At 53.3% G+C, this 18405-nt stretch overlaps 3 protein-coding genes across 3 annotated transcripts; all 3 read right to left on the bottom strand.

Moving 5' to 3' along the window:
* Positions 1-222: 222 nt before the first annotated feature.
* Positions 223-2991, bottom strand: GPX3 (glutathione peroxidase 3). The gene is made up of 5 exons (XM_068205964.1): positions 2815-2991; positions 1642-1795; positions 1313-1430; positions 1043-1142; positions 223-952 (listed from the first exon to the last, which is right to left on the bottom strand). Exons 1-5 carry the CDS (start codon positions 2899-2901, stop codon positions 725-727), a joined length of 687 nt encoding a protein of 228 aa, XP_068062065.1. The 5' UTR covers positions 2902-2991; the 3' UTR covers positions 223-724.
* A 4666-nt stretch (positions 2992-7657) lies between these two features.
* Positions 7658-17339, bottom strand: SMIM3 (small integral membrane protein 3). Its single transcript, XM_068205965.1, has 2 exons — positions 17115-17339; positions 7658-8659 (listed from the first exon to the last, which is right to left on the bottom strand). Exon 2 carries the CDS (start codon positions 8656-8658, stop codon positions 8479-8481), a length of 180 nt encoding a protein of 59 aa, XP_068062066.1. The 5' UTR covers position 8659; positions 17115-17339; the 3' UTR covers positions 7658-8478.
* LOC137483109 (syncytin-2-like) lies at positions 8666-13649 on the bottom strand. Its single transcript, XM_068205961.1, has one exon. It carries the CDS (start codon positions 10641-10643, stop codon positions 9390-9392), a length of 1254 nt encoding a protein of 417 aa, XP_068062062.1. The 5' UTR covers positions 10644-13649; the 3' UTR covers positions 8666-9389.
* Positions 17340-18405: the final 1066 nt, after the last annotated feature.

Below are 18405 nucleotides of genomic sequence, written 5' to 3'. Positions count from 1 at the left end.
TCAGTGGGGGTTGTCCCTGGTCCTGCCTCCTGCCCCTTTTGCTCACCTGTCCTCTGCACTCATTCCCCATCCTGTCCTCAAATTCTGGGTTGTGATAAGTCCATGTCTGCAGTTACTGTGGAAAAAACTAAGTTTCTCCAGTCAGGCACTTCTACCCCCAGGCTAGCTGCTGTGCCCCCCACTCTACCTCCCCTACCCGTGACCAACACGTGGTGCTGCACATTGCAGAGCCTTTATTTGGTGTTTCTGTGGTGGATGGTGAGGGGCCGGCCACCCCCAACCAGGAGAGCAGCACGTCTGTGTGCCAGGACCACGGGCAGCCTGAATGCACTGAAGAGCTGCTCCGTGCTCGGCACGGTCAGGCCAGGCCCGCCCCAGCCAGGGGCTTTCGGGCCAAGCCTTCATGGAGATGTGGTCTCCTCCAGGGGCAGCCAGCCCCTGCATCCTTCCACTGCCTGGGATGGTGGAGAGGAGGGGGCAGGCTGGAGGCCAGGAGATGTCACCACCAGGGGTGGAGGTGGGACACAGGGATATTGAAAGTATTTACTGCCATCGCTGAGGTCTCTGCCATGAGATCCTCAGCCCAGCATCCTGACTGGGGGGTGCCAGAGACAGGAGCAATGGAGGGAACGGTGTGATTCCTGCTGCTGGGGAACATCTGGGGAGGGAATGGAATGGGAAGCAGCTGGGGGGATGCTGGCCCTCATGCCAGCAGCCCGAGGCTCTAGTGGTCCTGCTGTTCATCATGGTTCTGCTGCCGCTGCCTCAGGTAGGTCAAGATGTTTTTCTTCACGACAGCAATGTTGGTGCGATGGTACCAGCGCATGATGGGCACACCCTCGGGGCTCACCAGGAACTTCTCGAAGTTCCACTTGATGTCATGATTCCGCAGAGGCTCCCAGAAGAGCCTGTTGGGGTTCCCAAAGTCCTCCGCCACCGGGGGACAGGCGTTCTGCAATGAGGAGCCAATGCGTCACTGCTTTGCCCCTCCAAAAAGCAAACTGGGTCTGTCCCCCTCATTTCCCCTTGCCATAGCACCCACCTTCAGGAAGGTGAAGATCTTCTGCTCCTTGGCCCCGTTCACATCCCCTTTCTGGAACAGCTGGAAGTTGGGAACAAAGCCACCTCCTGGCCGGACGTACCTACAAGGCGGGGGAACAGGCTGTTGTGCAATGGACAGCTCTGGGTCCTTGCACAGGGGGTGGTGACAGGACCCCAAACCCCTTGTTTGGGTCCAGAGCCAGCAGCAGCTGCAGCCTGTGCTCCCGCTGCTGGGAGAGAGGTGTCCCACAGCCCCCACCACAGTACTCACTTAAGGGCAGGGAGGATCTCTGAGTTCTGGCCGGGTTCCTGCTTCCCAAATTGGTTGGAGGGGAAACCCAGGACCACGAGCCCCTGGTTTCTCAGCTCATCTTGTAGTGCATTCAGTTCTGCATGCAAGGAGAGGCAGAAGCAGGTTAGCAGAGGACCGGGCACACCTCCACACCTGCACTTACCATCTGGGACCATTCCAGTCAGTCCGGGCCCTGGGGAGCAGGCATTAACCCTTTCCCCAGCTCCCCAAAGCAGAATGGACCATGGGGCCGCACTCCTGGGCCCAGCCCTGACCCCGAGGTGCCCGGTGCCCCGCAGGACCCTTACCAACATACTGCAGGGTCAGGCCTCAGTATGTGGCTACGTTGACGAAGAGCACCGTCTTCCCCTTGTACCTCTCAAAAGGGATGTACTCGTCCCCATCGATGGTCAGGGCCCCGTAGTTGTAGATGGTGTCATTCACCGAGTGGTAGCAGTCCACCTGTGGGGCAAGGAGCATCCCGTGGCAGCGGGCTGGGGGCTGCCAGACCCCTGCTAACCATCCACACGGCCAGCAGAGCAATGGGGCCAGCCCTGCTGCGGGGACAGCTGCCAGCGTCGTGTCCCCTGCCCTGAATGCCGCTGGCAGCAGCCACGCTCCGGCCTGCCAAGGTCGCGGTGGTGGGACAGGCTGGCTGGGGCATGTGGATGCACAGGGGGCTGGCTGCAGCTGGGGGAATGTTTACCGAACAGGGAGCAGCAGGAAGGCGAGTGGCTGCAAAACAGCCGGAGCACGGGGGAGGCCAGCACCAGAATCCCGAGGCTGTGGGCAAGTGAGCAGGACCCAGCGCCCCTGGAAGCCCTGGGAGACAGGGGCAGGGCAGGGGGTTCCCGGTGGGATGGGGAACGGGCCGGGAAGGGTCGATCTGGAGAAGCCCCTGCATCCAGGGCCACAGGGGTTAACCCAGACGCCCACCTCCTGTCCCCACCAGGGTACCCAGGCTCAGCCCAGTGCCACCGAGGGGCTATTTTGGGAGCTGGCAAGAGGTGAAATCACAGGGGTTGCACTCGAGGAATGAAGGCTCCGTGGGACTGTGGGGTCCCGGTGGCAAGGTGGGGACCCTGGCTGGGGGGTGACAGTGCCCCTGCCCGCTGGGCTGTGGGGACACGGTGGGTTCCACACCTTCCCGACATGGGGGAACCCACCCGGACATTGAAGAGGGAAAAACCCTTGTGCTCTGCCCCTGGGGAGGTCACTTGGGCAACACATGACTCTGTCCCCCTTTGTCCCCAACCCCAGGACAGCCATTCTTGGCCCTTGGCCAGAACCAACTCGGAAAATCTCCCCGTGATCCAGGCACCAGGATTGTAGGGGGAAGGAGGGGGGCTCGTGGAGCCGCCGCGCCCCACCTCTGCCCCGGGGAGTCCTGCGGAGAGCCTGGGGAACTGGCGCGTCCCCTGGGCGCCACACACCCCCTAAACCCCCCTGAACGCCCCGTGGGGGTGTCCCCCTCCTCTTACCTTCTCCCTCTCCTCACTTCGCCCCAGCTGGACGAGCCCAGCCAAGAAAAGGGGCAAAATCCAGCTGCTGCGGGAGCAGCCCCCCATGGCTGGGTGCGGGGTGCGGGGTGCCAGCACCCCCTGGCAGCCCGGGGCGAGCGGCCGGGACAAGCGCCGCTGTCGCCTGCTGTCACCTCGGAGCCCGGCGGCCGAGAAATAGCGGCGGGGCTGCGAGGGGGGAGCCAATGGCCGGGGGGGGCCGGGCCGGGGCCGCGTTAACCGTGTGGGCTCTGGGACGGACACACGGACAGACACCGCCCGGGGGTGGCACCACGGCCTGGCGGGGACCCGGGGCACCCAGGGGGACACGGGGCAGCGGCATGTGCCGAGGGTTTATGCAACGTGTTACCCGAGCCGGGATTAAACCCGCAAGGTGGGGGGAGAGATATCGGGGGAAGGGGGGAAGGAGGTGACGGTGGCGGGGAGAGGTGCCCCATCCTGCGCAGGCCACCCAGCCAGGGTGACACTGGCCCCCCAAGTGGGGTGCTGGCACCCGGGGAGCAGGGGCCAAACCCCCCAGCAGCAGCCTCGGGGTTCGGTGGGTGCCCCCCCAGTGGCTGCTCGGGCTGGGCTGGGGAAGGCTGATCCCGCTCGGCTCCTTTGTGCCCGGTAAAGGAAGGTGCTGCTAGAGGCAGCTCTGGAGGAGAATCCCTCCTGCCAGGGGCTGTTCTGCAGCTCGTGGGCTGGGGCACCACGGTGACCCTGCTGGGGTCAAGGGCAGGGCACTGCTGGGTGTCCCCTGGGGCAGGACTTTCCACGGCCCTGTTTGCTTAGCCAAAGAATGTGAACATTTACCCTGGGCAGTCTCCAAGGAAAATATCCGTGGTGAGGTGTAAATTCCCTGAAATCCCCCCAAAAAATTATTCAGTGGGAGAATTAACTGGCTAGAGGGGCGCTGGGGGAGTTGTGGTTTTGGGGTGAGGCTGGCCTGGGGTGAAGGACCGTATAGGGTGGCAGTGAGTGAGCCCTGGGGGGACCATGAGTGCCAGCATGAGGCTTGGCTTTACCAGAAAGCCATGTCAGCCCTGCCACGATACTGTCACTGAGCCAGCTGCTGGAGATGCCACCAAGGAAGGGGAGTGAGGCCATGGGTTAAGAGGAAGCTGGGAGCAATCTCCCAATCTGTGTTCTTCACCAGAAGGAACACCATGTCCTGGGAAAGGCTGATGTTGTGAGGCTCCAACTGCAGCCTCAGCTGGCGTGGGAGGGCTAGGGGTTGGGTCCATCTCCCAGGCACACAGAGAAGCCACGAAGCAGGGGAGCTGAGGGTTTCTCTGTCACTGGCAGCATTTCCCAAAGCTTTAAACCTGCACTGCTACTGGGGGAATGGCTTAGTTCTGCCCTGCCTAGACCCCAAGCAGTGTGGGGTGTTCCCCCAGGCCCAGGCAAACCCTCAGGGTGCTCAGCCACTGCGTGGGGATTGCACAGAGCCCATCACAGCACGCCAAGAGCCAGGGCAGCCACAGGGGTGCTCCAGTCGACTCTCACAGATATGGCTGTGAGTGGAGCGAGTGGATCCTTGCCAAAACCTGTAGGAGCCAATATCCAGGGTTTGACCCTCCCCACCTACTTCCCAGGCTCTAGGGAGGTTTGAGGCCACGGGGCTGCAGCCCCTGGCCTGCATGTCTCTGCGTCCTGCTGCCAACAAGGACCAATGTGCGCCCAGTGCTGTGCTCCCCAGCACAGCTCACACTTCTGAGCCTGACCAGGGCTTGAGCCACCTCCTGCAACAGAGCTAGGACAGGGCTGGGGAGCTGCTCAGGACGGTGCTCCCTGCCCCACTATTTCCCACCACAGGAACAGCCACCCACATCTAGTTATAGTGGTGTGTGGTACAGTGTGGTTGTGTCCCTTCCACGTGTCCCTGATCCCTGCCGTGAGCAGTGAAAGTCTGAGTCACTCCTGAACTCACTTTTCCTAAAACCAAAACAAAAATAAGTGACCAGTTTATCCAAGTCCTGCCTCCTTGGGTCCCAGTGCCAAACCAGCCTTGCTGGAGGTTGGGAATGGGGAAGGAATTAATGAGACACAGCCGATGGACTCCCTCTCTGCCACTGATATTCCATGGCATCCCGGGCATGTCACCCAGTGTCCCCAATGTGATGGACTTCCTCTCTGCCGCTGATCTTCCATGGCATCTGGGGCATGTCAGCCGGTATTCCCAGCGTGCTGTGCCACGTCATGCTGGAGGCTGCATGGGAGGGCTGAAGGGGCCAGGGGCTCCACCAGGTGCTCCACACTGCAGGATTGGGGTCCCCCACCCCAAAAAGCAGCGGAGCAGGGAGGGCTGACCCTCGCACGACCCGTCCTGCTTGGTTGTTTTTCCACCAGAGCTGGGCAGGAGCCAGCTCACGCCTGCAGCAGATGTTTGGCAGGAGTCCGGGGCGGGAGGCCAGGCGCTTGCAGCTCCCTGGCCACCATGCTGCCACTGCCACCAGCCTCCTTGGCTGTCCCCTGAGCCACATGCAGGGGCTGCAGAGACCTTGTGCCAGGCTGCAGGGCCCCAGCTGAGGACAGGAAATGTGAAAGCAGTGGTGGGGACCATCTAGTGCTGCCTGCTGGGTTTATCCCAGAGCTGACTGAGAAGTGTTTTCATGCAAAGGGACAGGGATGGCGCCAACAGCGTGGCAGGACAGTGTCAGGAAGCTTGGGCAGCAGCAGGCAGCATTGCCCTGGCTAGCAGCAGTGCAGCTTCCCTCTGGCAGCCTGGCCTGACATCAATCCCAGGGCAACCTCTGAACCTTTGTTCTGTGTGCGACGGGAAGCAAAAGCAAAGCAAGCTCTGCCAGGCGAGAGGCCCCAGTTCTTTGAGCACCAGGCTTCCCCAGGCTGCCAGCCCACCCAGCCCTCGCTGCTCTGCCCCAGCCCGTGTGCTCCCACACACTGCCCTGGTTCAGCAGCAGCCTCCCTGCTGGCCATGGTGCCCAGCACCCTTTGGAGTGCGGGTCCCCCTTCCCGAGTGCCCCTGCAGCCCCCAGGCTATGTGCTCTGCCCCCTCCAGCATTGCCATCCCTTCCTTTTTCAGGGGAAGATTTGCTCCCTGTAGAAATGCCCTGGCCCATTGTCCCCCAGGGAGGCTGCCCAGAAGCAAGGTGAGAGCCAGCATCGTGTGTCCCCTTCTCCCTTCTGCTACTGCCCCATCTGCCTCCCCCAGCAGCAGCCCCCACGGGCCAGCAGCCAGCTCCTGGCACATGCCAGCACCTCCAGGGAAGCATCCCAGTGGATGCTGAATCACTTCAGTGCCCGCATCATCCTGCCTGCTACAGCGTCACCGGAGCAGGACCCGCTTCTCAACAGAAAGGCATTTTTCCTTGGCAAAACTCCATGCAAACACTGCCTCCAAGCTCCAGCACTGTTCAGGCACTGAAGCCAGGGCCACAGGGGGATTTGGTTGTCTCACTCCATCCTGGAGGAGGAATTTCTAACTTGACAGTGCTGGAAATCCAGTTTAAATTCATTCTCCGACATCTTAATGCTTTAAAAAAATGTCATGGCTTCTCTCTGCATTACCACTGCTGCCATTGTTGTTACGAGCAAACCCATCTTTCCAAGGCCTTTCCTGGAAATGTTTGCTACGGGTTTGAAACTTCCCAGGAAATTCATACCAAGAAAGGAAATCTGTCGCTTCTCTCTGCTGCTCTTGACAAGGGGAAGGCAGAGGTGGGAACAGCAATCATGTATGGTTGCATGGATGTGGGGGGAGGTGTTCCATGCTTTTCCTCATGTTTTGCTCCTAACCAGGCTTCCTTCCCAAACCACTCCAATGGTTGTGGCTTCTCCCCTATTCCTCTCATAGCAAAGCTGCTCAGATCGAATTCCTGGTGCTGCTGGCCATCCCCACATTGTCCCCAAGGAAACAATGCTTGGGTGGAGCACAGGGGAGAGCAGAGCCAGGGCTGCTCCCATCCTGCACATCTGTAATGTCCTCCAGCTGCCGCTGCACCGTGCCAGCAAGGGAGGGAGAGAGGAACAAAAACAGGAAAATAACTCTGGTTATTTGCCTCAAACTCTGCAACTCGAGAGGGGAAGAGAGAGTTGACAGCTCGGAACAGAAATATGTTTTTTGTCTGGGCAAGGAATAAGTGTCTGCTCCCTGCCAGTGCAACCACAGCCAGTGGCTCCAGTGCAGGCACTTCTGCTCCCCAGGGTCTGCATCTCAGTGCTGGGCTCCCTCCCCAAGGTGGGAGGTGTTTGCCCAAGGTCCTGCTTCCCTGGGAACCTCCTGCCACTCTGGCCCCACCACCCAGTGCAAACCCAAATCTGGCTGCTGTGGATCAAGCCACACAGGGATGACACACAGGGTTTCCAACACTGCAGGCCTGGTTGCTCTTTTCAGCACAGAAAATAGGATTTAAACAATTCCCACCAGCATCACCATAGTGTTTCCCCACATCCTTCCTGATTCATGCTGTTCGTTTTGTGACCTTCCTTGCTGTGAGTCACCCAGACGCCGTTTCAGCCCCAGGGCTCCTGCCACACTGACCCGGCACGAGGCTGGTGTGAGGGAAGGTGGTGCCGGTCACCCGAGTGGGAGAAAAATAGCCACAACCACTGTCAGATAGTCCCGAGGGATCCTTCCCACCCACTGTGTCCAGACTGAGGTTTGCCCTCCTGGAGCATGGGGCTGGGCTGGCAGTGAGCTTCCTGCTGGGCTCCAAGGCCGGGGAAAACCCCAGGGACCTTGAGGCAAGGCAGTGCAGGAGGTCAGAGCAGGGAGGGTTCCTGGAGAGGCTGCAAAATATCCCAGATCCTGCAGAGCCAGACACCACCTGTAGCGTGGACAGAGCTGCACGACACACTCACATGAAGGATAAAGTCCATTTATTTCATAACAAAGGGCAATACAAGAGCTTACATGATCCCTTGCCACTGGCTGGGCTCAAACCTGCTCCTCCCGCTTTACCTGCCCAGGTGAGGCAAACACAGACTCCCCAGCAGGGCTGGTGTGCTGGGCAAACAGTGGGAGCTCTCACTATCAGGAGTGGGGAGTGCAGACAGGAGGGCTGGCAGGAACTGCACACACTCCTCTGCCCCACAAGACCCAGAGGAACCAAGAGCCCTGCAGGATTTTCCTACCATTTCAGCAGATAATGGGTAGAGGAGAAGCTGGTGCCAGCTGCACGTCTGCTGTGCAGCCAGCACAAGCTCTGTCACGGATTCTTTTAGCCAAGCACTAAATGCATAACCAGAAGCCACATCCATCTTGCTTTGACTCTTTTTTCCCCAACCACCTTGACAGATGGGACTCCAAAGAAGAAATAACTTTTTCAGGCATTTCCACTCCTTGCTGCTTGCCTGGGAGGAGACAGTGTCACCACTGAAGGTGAGACCAGCCTGTCTCCCTCATGGGAGTGAGATATTTCCAGCTGGACGTGTCCTCAAAGTCACACCTCTCCCCACTGCTGCCCACGCTGTCATTTCCCCCACGGTCCCAGAGCGCTCAGTGGGCAAAATGAGCAGTGGGTACCCCGCGAGAGCCAGGTACAGGAGCAGGTCTGGGCGCGGGCTCACCCCACCTCCTGCCCAGGCTCCAGCTCTCAGGGTGCCCTGTCAAGGTGCCTGGCACTGGGTCCCATGGCTGTAGCCCCCAGCCCAGCGAGCTGGCCGTCCCCCAGTGCCCGTGGCTCACACGATGCCGTTGCGTGTGGGGTGTGTTCGGACTCGGTAGATGATGACGGCAGTGGCCGGGCACAGCACCAGCACTGTCATGATGAGGATGGTGGCCAGGATGATCAACACGATGACCCAGATATCCAGGATGTGCTTGGGGAGGTTGGTGGGACTCGTGAGGCGAGGGAGGTCCATCCTGCAAGGAAAAGGCAGAGGGGTGGTGGGGCAGCCCCCTCCATCCCTCCCATAGCCAGAGTACCCCCCAGTCCCCTGCTGCTCTCTCCAGGGACACCCCTGTGGCCAGGTCCAGCTTTCACCTTGGGCTCCTTCGAGAGCCTTTGGTAATGGCTCCTTTGAGTCAAAGATTGACATGATGTGGCATCAGGTATTCTTTATTGCAGCGCTGGACACATGGGGGATCGCTCCACCTAACATGTGCGCCGTGGTCAACGCTTCGTCCTCTTTTATCCTACTAAACATACATATTCAATGTTTTTCCCGGAATATTATTACATATTCATTACATTTCCGATAACTCATTTACATATGGAAACGCCTATATGCGCAATCGCAGTTTCTCCTTCTGGTGGTCTTCAGGGGTCCTCTGGTGGTCTCTCGTAGTCTTCCTCACTTGTCCTTTTGTTGAACTCTCATCTCTGCATCTGCGCAGTTTTACCTTATTCTGCTAATTTCCTTGTAAGGGTTTCCATATTGCACAATTGACCATAGTCCAGCTGCCGAGTAAGCATTTAGATATCAAAAGGCCTTGACTAGCAGGAAATTTACACAAAGCAGATACAAAATCAAGTACACTGTTTCCATATTTGGTACATAAGTAAGCAAAACACATCCTCTCGATTATCTTCTTTCCTGGATTCCAATATCAAGTCCCCCCTTTTCTACATCCATTGCAAATTCTTTTGCAATCATATTACTCCGTTCTTTTCCAGGATCTTCCTGGAGTATTGTCCTGTTTCTACTTGATGCTTAAATTCATTCTTTTTCCAATTATTATAGCTGTTTATAGTTTGCTGATTACAGGCTAATATACATTTAACTATCACCCATATAACTATTAATAAAACAATAATACCTAGTACTGCAACAAATGCTTGCTTAAGCCACTGTAAGTTTGGTAGCCATGAGGTAAGTTTTTCCCATATTTTCTGAAAGTTCCAAGTGAGGTCATCCTTGGTTACTTCATGTAATATCTTAGTCTGTCTCCAAATTTCATCTAAATCTGTCGCAATTCGACCGCTCTGATCCACATACATACAGCAACTAGTATTTATTATAGTACACACTCCTCCTCGTGATGCCAGTAGTAAATCTAGGGCCATTCTATTCTGCTGTACTACCTGGGCCAGACTGTTTATCTCAAGTTGCTGTGCCTGAATTGCATCTATCGTCTTATTTTCAATTTCCTCTACCACAGCTGAGATATTCACTATGGCTTTTTCAAGCTCACTTACCCCCAGCCACGGGATGAACCACCTAGCAAAAGAGTGGAAGGCTGTTTGTCGTTTCACCAAAGGGTTTTCCACTTCTCTAATAATTCTTTTAATATGACTTTGTAACCAGCCTCCCGTTAAATCTTCATGTATGGTCATGTTTGGAACGACTGCTCCCAGGGTACACGTCCCCATCCAATTTTCAGGTAACGCCTTCCAAGCTGTATTATTACACAGCCAATACCATCCCTTACCTTCAGGAACTGGCCAAAGGGTAGTGTTAACAGAGGTAGAGGCCCCTATGTTAAGTGTCTCATTACATACTGTATGGTTCCCTACATAAACCACGTTTTTGCAACTCCCCTCCTCCTTATCCATTCCCTTGGGTGGGTTGCACCTCTGAACACATTTGCAATAAGGATCTGTCGCCTTGGGACTATAAATTTCCAATGATCGTGGCTTATAAGTGTATTTCGGCCAAGAAGTGTTTTCCCAAAACGTGAACCATGACTTATTGCCTGGTATAGGAATACCTATTAAGGAGATGCCCTTTTCACTGTATTCTGGCATATGCGTACATATCCAGCAGTTCGTGCGGTTCAAAGTCCGTGAGATACCTTCGGTTAAAGAAAGATGCATGTTTAGATCCCACCGTGCTTTCACTCCTCCACCAGTCAATACGATCTGGAGAACCGCAACTTGGTAGATCCAGCAGGACTGACGGTCCATGGCTTCTTGTGGGCTCTCTTTAATTTGGAATAATGGATCCAAGCTGGTTGCTCTTTGACCTTTACCGCCGTGAATGTTGTCAGCAATACCTGGTATGGCCCTTTCCACTTTTCATCCAGGGGTAATCCTGAAAAATTCTTTACATACACATAATCACCAGGCTCAAAAGTATGCAATGGCTGATCCAGTCCCCTCGCCCGAGTTCCCAAAACAACTTTATGAATTTTCGATAACTGTTTTTGCAATGATTTCAAATATTCATATAAATATCCCTCTCCCATCCGTGCCAGCTCTTCCCCTGCAAACTGAGCTTGATACGGCCTCCCATATAGTATTTCGAAGGGACTCAAATTTTCCTTTGTCCGGGGCTTGACCCGGATCCTGAGTAAGGCTAGTGGCAAGGCCTGTGGCCATGTCAAATTAGCCTCCTGACTAATTTTAGCTATTTGTTGTTTGATCATATGATTTATTTTTTCCACCTGGCCACTAGCCTGAGGCCTATACGGGGTATGGAGCTGCCAATCTATTCCTAATACTCTTCCTACTTGCTGCACTACTTTGGCACAAAAATGTGGACCCCTATCTGAGGAGATAGTCGCTGGAACTCCAAAGCGGGGAATAATTTCATTTAGTAATACTTTAGTTACTTCTCTGGCCTTGTTGGTTCTGCATGGGTAGGCTTCTGGCCACCCTGAGAAAGTATCTGTTAGAACTAAAAGATACCTATACCCCCCTTTTCTTGGGAGTTCAGAAAAATCAATCTGCCATTGTTGTCCTGGGTAATTCCCTTTGCCAATTATTCCTAGTTTCACACGATTAGTTGTATCTGGATTATTTTTCTGACAAATCTCGCATTGCTGTGCCACCTGTTTAACTGTGGTGTATAAATTGCGCCCTACCATCTTTTTGTTTAGTTCTTTATATAAGGCGTCTGCCCCCCAATGCGTTTTCTGATGCTCTAAAAGTACTATTGACCATATCATATTGGATGGTATTACAATTCGGCCATCCTTTAACACGACCCATCCCCCAGTTTCCTGCTTACCATTCAAATCTTCAATGAGTTTCTGATCTTCCTTTGAATATCTAGGGATCTGATCCAAATCTATTGGCTTACCGTCTGGTATCAAGGCACAAATTTCGATTTCTTCTGCCACCCGCCTGGCCACATCATCTGCCAATCGATTTCCCACCTCCGGATCCGTGTTTCCCTTTTGATGTCCTCGGCAATGCATGATGGCTATCCTTTCTGGTAACTTGACTGCTTCTAACAATTTTAATATTTCTTCAGCATATTTAATTTGCTTCTTTTGGGCTGTTAGCAGTCCCCTCTCCTTCCAAATTGCTCCGTGTGCATGAACTACTCCAAATGCATATTTTGAATCGGTCCAAATATTTATCCTTTTTCCTTTTGCCAATTCTAATGCCCTAGTAAGGGCAATTATTTCTGCCTTTTGTGCGGACGTGCCCGCAGGGAGAGGTTTAGCTTCTATTACATGCTGAGTGGTCGTTACAGCATACCCTGCCCTCCGTTGGCCTTGTTTTACAAAACTGCTTCCATCAGTATACCACGAATCGTCTGCTTCCTCCAGAGGAGTCTCTTGGAGATCTGGGCGGCTCGAGTGCGTGGTCTCAATGGTTTCTATGCAGTCATGGGACACTGGTTCCTCCTGGGCTCCACTGAGAAAAGAAGCTGGATTGGTGAGGTTAGTAACGACTATTTCCACATCGTCCTGTTCCACCAATATAGCTTGGTACTTCAGGAACCTTTGAGGTGAAAGCCAGTGACTCCCCTTTTGTTCTAGTACTGCTGAGACAGTATGTGAAACCATTACTGTCATTCTCTGCCCCAACGTGAACTTTCGAGCTTCCTGGATATTAATCACAACGGCAGCCACCGCCCGCAAACATCCTGGCCACCCTTTGCTTACCTCATCTAGCTGTTTAGAGAAGTAGGCCACTGCCCGTCTATAAGGTCCAAGCTTCTGGGCCAGTATTCCAAGAGCCATTCCCTGTCTTTCATGGGAAAACAACCAAAAGGGTTTAGAGACATCTGGTATTCCTAATGCAGGTGCTCTCATCAGTTCCTGTTTCAGTTGTTTGAAAGCCGATTTCGCCTCAGGGGTCCAGTTTAATCGAGTGTGGTTAGTTTTCAACAATTCATATAAGGGTTTGACTCTTACCCCGTAATTATAGATCCAGAGGCGACACCAACCGGTCATTCCTAGGAACGTCCGTAGTTCCTTCACAGTTTGGGGCTCCGGTGTACGGCAGATCGCCTCCTTTCTCTCAGCTCCAAGTTCTCGTTGTCCTTTTGAGATTTCCAAGCCCAAGTAGGTTACCTTTTGCTGGATTATTTGTGCCTTTGTTTGGGAGACCCTGTATCCACTTAATCCCAGAAAATTAAGGAGTTGAATAGTCCAGTTTATACATTCTTCTCTTGTCTCCGTCGCTATTAAAAGATCATCCACGTATTGTAACAAAATTCCCTTATCATCTGGGATAGTCCAACCTTCCAAATCTTTAGCCAATTGATTTCCGAAAATCGTAGGGCTGTTTTTAAATCCTTGGGGTAACACGGTCCAGGTTAACTGGGTCTTTCTCCCAGAATCTGGATTTTCCCATTCAAAAGCAAACAGCTTCTGACTTTCTGTGGCCAGCGGTATGCAGAAGAAAGCGTCTTTAAGGTCCAAGACAGAGAACCAATTTAATGAATCCCTTAATTTGGTGAGCAGGGTATATGGGTTAGCTACTACCGGGTAAATATCCTCAACTATTTTATTGATGGCCCGTAAGTCTTGCACTAATCTATAACTCTTTCCATCTATCTTTTTAATTGGCAATATGGGTGTATTGTATTCTGATTCACATTCTGTTAGCAACCCATATTGTAGAAACTGATTAATCGTTTCTTTTATGCCCAGTCTATCTTCCAATTTCAGAGGGTACTGTTTAATCCGTACCGGACGTATTCCTGGTTTCAATTTAACTTGGACGGGAGTGGCATTTTTAGCTCTCCCCGGTATCCCGCTTGCCCACACTCCCGGGTACACTGCATCTAGTACCTCTGCAGGTATGTCCAAGTGTTTTTCCACCTGTAATAATGCCAAACTCAAAACTTCTGCTAATTGTTGCTCTTGCACCTGGAACTTCATTTTCCCTTCCTGAAAGGTAATCTTAGCTTCCATTTGCTCTAGTAAGTCCCGTCCTAATAGGGGTTTCGGGGAATGTGGTAGATATAGAAATCTGTGGACTCCCACCAGCTTTCCCAATTTATAATTAAGTGGCTTCAAGAAGTATGCCTTTTCTGCCTGCCCTGTGGCTCCAATTACAGTCACAAAGTCCTTATCCTCCGGTATGAGTTTCTGGTTTAATACAGAATATGTTGCCCCCGTGTCAATAAGGAAGTCTATTTTACTCTTTTCATTCCCTAGCTCAATTTTAACCAGCGGATCCGCTAGGGTAGATTCCCCCGGTCCCCTTCATTGATCCAGGCTTCGGTTTGAATCCACCTGAACTAATATCGGGGCCTTGCTTGCCAATTTGGGACATTCCTTTTTCCAATGTCCTAATTCTTTGCAATACGCACATTGGTTTTGCTGTAACGCCAGGCGGGCTTTCCCTTTTTTTCCTATTACTCCCTTGCTTCCTGGTCTCTCCAGGGCAGCTATAGTAGCCTCAGCTATCACCTGCCCCATTTTATGTCTACCTTGTTCCTCCCGATTCCTGTAAACCCTCCATGCCTCCTCCAGTAATTTTTCCAAATCTCTTATCTCAGGCTCCTTCAGTTTTTGAAGCTTTCTCCTAATATCCTCTGAGGACTGCCCCAAGAACAAAGACACTAATTGCTGTTTCCCCGTATCTAACATGGGATCCAAAGTAGTATACTTTCTCATTGCGGACCTTAATCTGTCGAGGAATTCAGTGGGTGTTTCTGTCAAGTTTTGTTTTACCTCATACAGATTTGACCAATTGACTGACTTAGGTACTGCTGTTTCAATGCCAATCTTAATCCAATCTTAATATTTCTTTAACAACCGATATTGTTGTTCGTCATTTGGATCCCAGTCAGGATCATCTCGGGGTACATGATCCTCCACCCTTCCTGGGAGAGTTTGAGCTGTTATCTGAACCTGAACATGTGTTCGAGCGTTTTTAATTATTAGTTGCTTTTCTGTTTCCGTAAAAGCATCTAACATCAAATCTATATCTTTCCAATCAGGATCCTGATTTTTAGTAATAAGTTCAAATCTCTTCGCCACCCCTTCAGGATCATCCCTATACCCTTTAACCACTTCCTTCCACATATCCAGATCTCCCATTGAAAAGGGGACTTTAATCCTTGTGGGTCCCTCTGTTCCCATTGCCTGCCGCAACGGGGCTTGGATTATGGGACCCATTTTGCTTCTGGTACGAGTTGTGATAGGGGAGAATCCACCGCTGCCTGGGGTCTCACTGCTTGTTCCCGTACTCGAACTTCCCGGACTACTGTCTTCCCTCGCCAATCTCTCATCTAATTCTCTCGATGGGGTTCGAGACCTCGATCTCGAAGGGGAGGGGGGTTCAGGCGGGGGCATATAGTCCTCCATCCTTTCTTCTACTTCCTTAAGTTTTACACATCTCTGCCCTATGCTGCAAGCCGAACAACACCTTCTCAACCTATTTCCATTCTTCCTTTGTTCCTTTTCTATTGCTAATACCAGCGGGTCCTGAGGGGTCAAATTAATCCCACATTCTTTCTGCCATTCTGGATGATTCCTTAAGGTGAAAAACATATCTGCGTACATTACTTCATCCCACTTTCCTTCCCTCCTTAGAAACAACATTAATTGCAATATGGTATTATATTGCAAGGACCCGTTGGGCGGCCACTTCTCGCCATCTTCCAACTTATACAGTGGCCACCATTGATTGCAGTACTTAATTAACGTCCTTTTGTTCACGGTTCCCCCAGGTACTCCTCCCATCTCCCTCCAATGCGCTAAGACACATCCCAAAGGACTCTTCCTCACAATTCCTCCACTTTGTTTACCTCCCATTTTACACCAAACAAACAGGGCACCTTTTACAGCAGCACAAAATAATTACAACACTCACAATGACACACCCACCAATTACAAGGTACCAATAAAATTCCAAACTCATTTACCTTGTCCCAAACCAATGCCTATTGTCCAAAACCAGTATTTAACAAAACCAAGTTCCAAAGTTCCAAAACCTAATTCCAAAGTTCCAAAACCTAGTTCCAAAACCTAATGCGATCGCGAAACCAATGACATTCCCAAATGACCGGTCCCAAAGCCCAAAATAAAAGAATACCTGTGCCGGTTTGTAGCAGACGGAGTCCTTGTCTGCTCCTGCAATGATCCGGATGAGGCGAGGAGTCCCTCCGGGAAATCCCGGGGGTACCCAAGGGAGTCCTGTTCTCAGCGGGTCTTGCAGTCGAGCAGAGAGCCTCCTGCCTGGCTCGCCAGATTGAGTCAAAGATTGACACGATGTGGCATCAGGTATTCTTTATTGCAGCGCTGGACACATGGGGGATCGCTCCACCTAACATGTGCGCCGTGGTCAACGCTTCGTCCTCTTTTATCCTACTAAACATACATATTCAATGTTTTTCCCGGAATATTATTACATATTCATTACATTTCCGATAACTCATTTACATATGGAAACGCCTATATGTGCAATCGCAGTTTCTCCTTCTGGTGGTCTTCAGGGGTCCTCTGGTGGTCTCTCGTAGTCTTCCTCACTTGTCCTTTTGTTGAACTCTCATCTCTGCATCTGCGCAGTTCTACTTTATTCTGCTAATTTCCTTGTAAGGGTTTCCATATTGCACAATTGACCATAGTCCAGCTGCCGAGTAAGCATTTAGATATCAAAAGGCCTTGACTAGCAGGAAATTTACACAAAGCAGATACAAAACCAAGTACACTGTTTCTATATTTGGTACATAAGTAAGCAAAACACATCCTCTCGATTATCTTCTTTCCTGGATTCCAATATCACCTTCAATTTACCCGCAGGATTTACAGCATGCTTTAAAGGCACTGGATAAAAGCCCAGGGAGAAACTTCCCTATTAATTGCTACTGTTTGTTATAGGAACTGATAAAGGAAAGCCACGAGCGGGTGTCCCGCTGGTCACTCACCGGTCTATCATCACGTGGGGAAATGGTGGGGACAGGTCAGCCAGGAGCCCCCTGGTTTCTGGGGAGCCTCGTGTGTCCCCCCCACCCGCACCTCGTGCTGAGTCACGGAGTTATCCATCAGCCGAAGGGGACCGAGGGGCCGGGGAGCGGGGACCCCTCCCCGGGGACCGTGGCTGTGTCCCCGTCCTGCCCGGCCCCTCGGGGGTGGGGGACACGATGCCGTGGGGGAGAGGCGGTAGCTGCCTGTGCCCTGCCTGCCCTGCCCGTGCCCTTCCGTGCCCTGCCTGCCCTGCCCGTCCTACCTGCCCGCAGCCCCTTACCTGCGGCGCTGCCAGGCTCCGGCACCCACTCCGAACGCGGCTCCTGCTCCAGCTCCTGCGGGAGGCGGTGGCAGCGGCAGATCCCGCCGGGAGAGAAAGGAAGACTCCCGCCGGGAGAGAAAGACTCCGCCCGGCCCCGCCCGGCCCGGCCCGGCCCGCGGGGGACGGCAGGGGAGGAGGAGGAGGGGAAGGGGATAGGAGGAAGGGCAAGGAAGGAAGAAAGGAAGGGCAAAGCACGGCAAGGCGTTTTTTCTACACCAGGAAAAAATACGAGCACACTCCATCTCATCCCACCCACAATGGGGCTCCACTGGGGGCGCGCCTCTGGAGCTGAACCCGAAGGTCTCAGGGAGGCACCGTGGGGACATTTCACTTCACAGTCGTTAATAAAGGATTATTGACTACCCTGTCCCCCTCCTGCCTCTGCAGGGCTCACAGGCACCCGTTTGCCCCCGAGGCCCCGGGCAAGAACACCCAGAGCCTCCACAGCCGCCCGCAGCGAGGTGCCCGCACTCCGCAGGGGTTCGGCCAGGGTGACTTACAGAGACACGGGCAGAGAGCATCGCCAGCGAGGGCACAGACCTCAGCCCGCCGGCTGGGATCGCTGTTTCTGCTGCCCAGTGGAATATTCCACTCCACTGGTGATGCTGAATGGCAAAAGCAAGATGAGATGCTCCGACTTTCTTTCCGGGACACAAGCTCAGTGTCAGTCACGGTGGGAGCCACACACTGCACCCTTCCCACCTGCCTTTTCCCAGGGAAACCTGTTGGGTTTCTGGTGGTGAAAAACCCTGCCACGTGCTCTCCAAGCACCCCTGGCCTCCAGGCACCCCCTGGGCACGCAGCTCTGGCGGGAGCAGTGCACAGGCAGCCTCCTCCCTGCCCTCCCAGCTGCTGCAGGCGGATAAAGAACGTGGGGTTTTTATCGCGAGCAGAGCAGCGGCACATCCTCATGGACAGGGGTTTCCTGGGGAGCTGCAAGCAGCGGGCAGAGGGCAGGGACTGACTGCAGGCGCTGTGTGCGGATGGATCCCGGGCTGAGGATGGGGAATTCATGCCACAGGCCAGGCTGGCTCTGGTGCTTGTTTGGGCTATCCAGCAGCAGACTGGGAGTGGTGTGCTGATGCCAGCTCTGCCCTCCGCGCACACAGCAGAGCATCCACAGACCTCGTGCTCTCCTGCTGATCCCACAGCACGGGAATGTTCATTCTCGTCAGGATCCTGTCTTAGTGGACATGAGACTTGTTATAAACGCCAATCACTTGGTTTTTAAAATTTTAAAAGTTTAATA

Source organism: Anomalospiza imberbis, chromosome 15, assembly GCF_031753505.1.
Source record: "Anomalospiza imberbis isolate Cuckoo-Finch-1a 21T00152 chromosome 15, ASM3175350v1, whole genome shotgun sequence".
Classification (NCBI taxonomy): Eukaryota; Metazoa; Chordata; class Aves; order Passeriformes; family Viduidae; genus Anomalospiza; species Anomalospiza imberbis.
Note: the sequence above shows the minus strand (reverse complement) of the source record. Positions and strands in the feature narration are given on the sequence as shown.

Excerpts from the sequence above, each read along its gene's own strand:
- SMIM3 (XM_068205965.1), bottom strand. The coding sequence starts at position 8,658 with ATGGACCTCCCTCGCCTCACGAGTCCCACCAACCTCCCCAAGCACATC.
- LOC137483109 (XM_068205961.1), bottom strand. The coding sequence starts at position 10,643 with ATGGACCGTCAGTCCTGCTGGATCTACCAAGTTGCGGTTCTCCAGATC.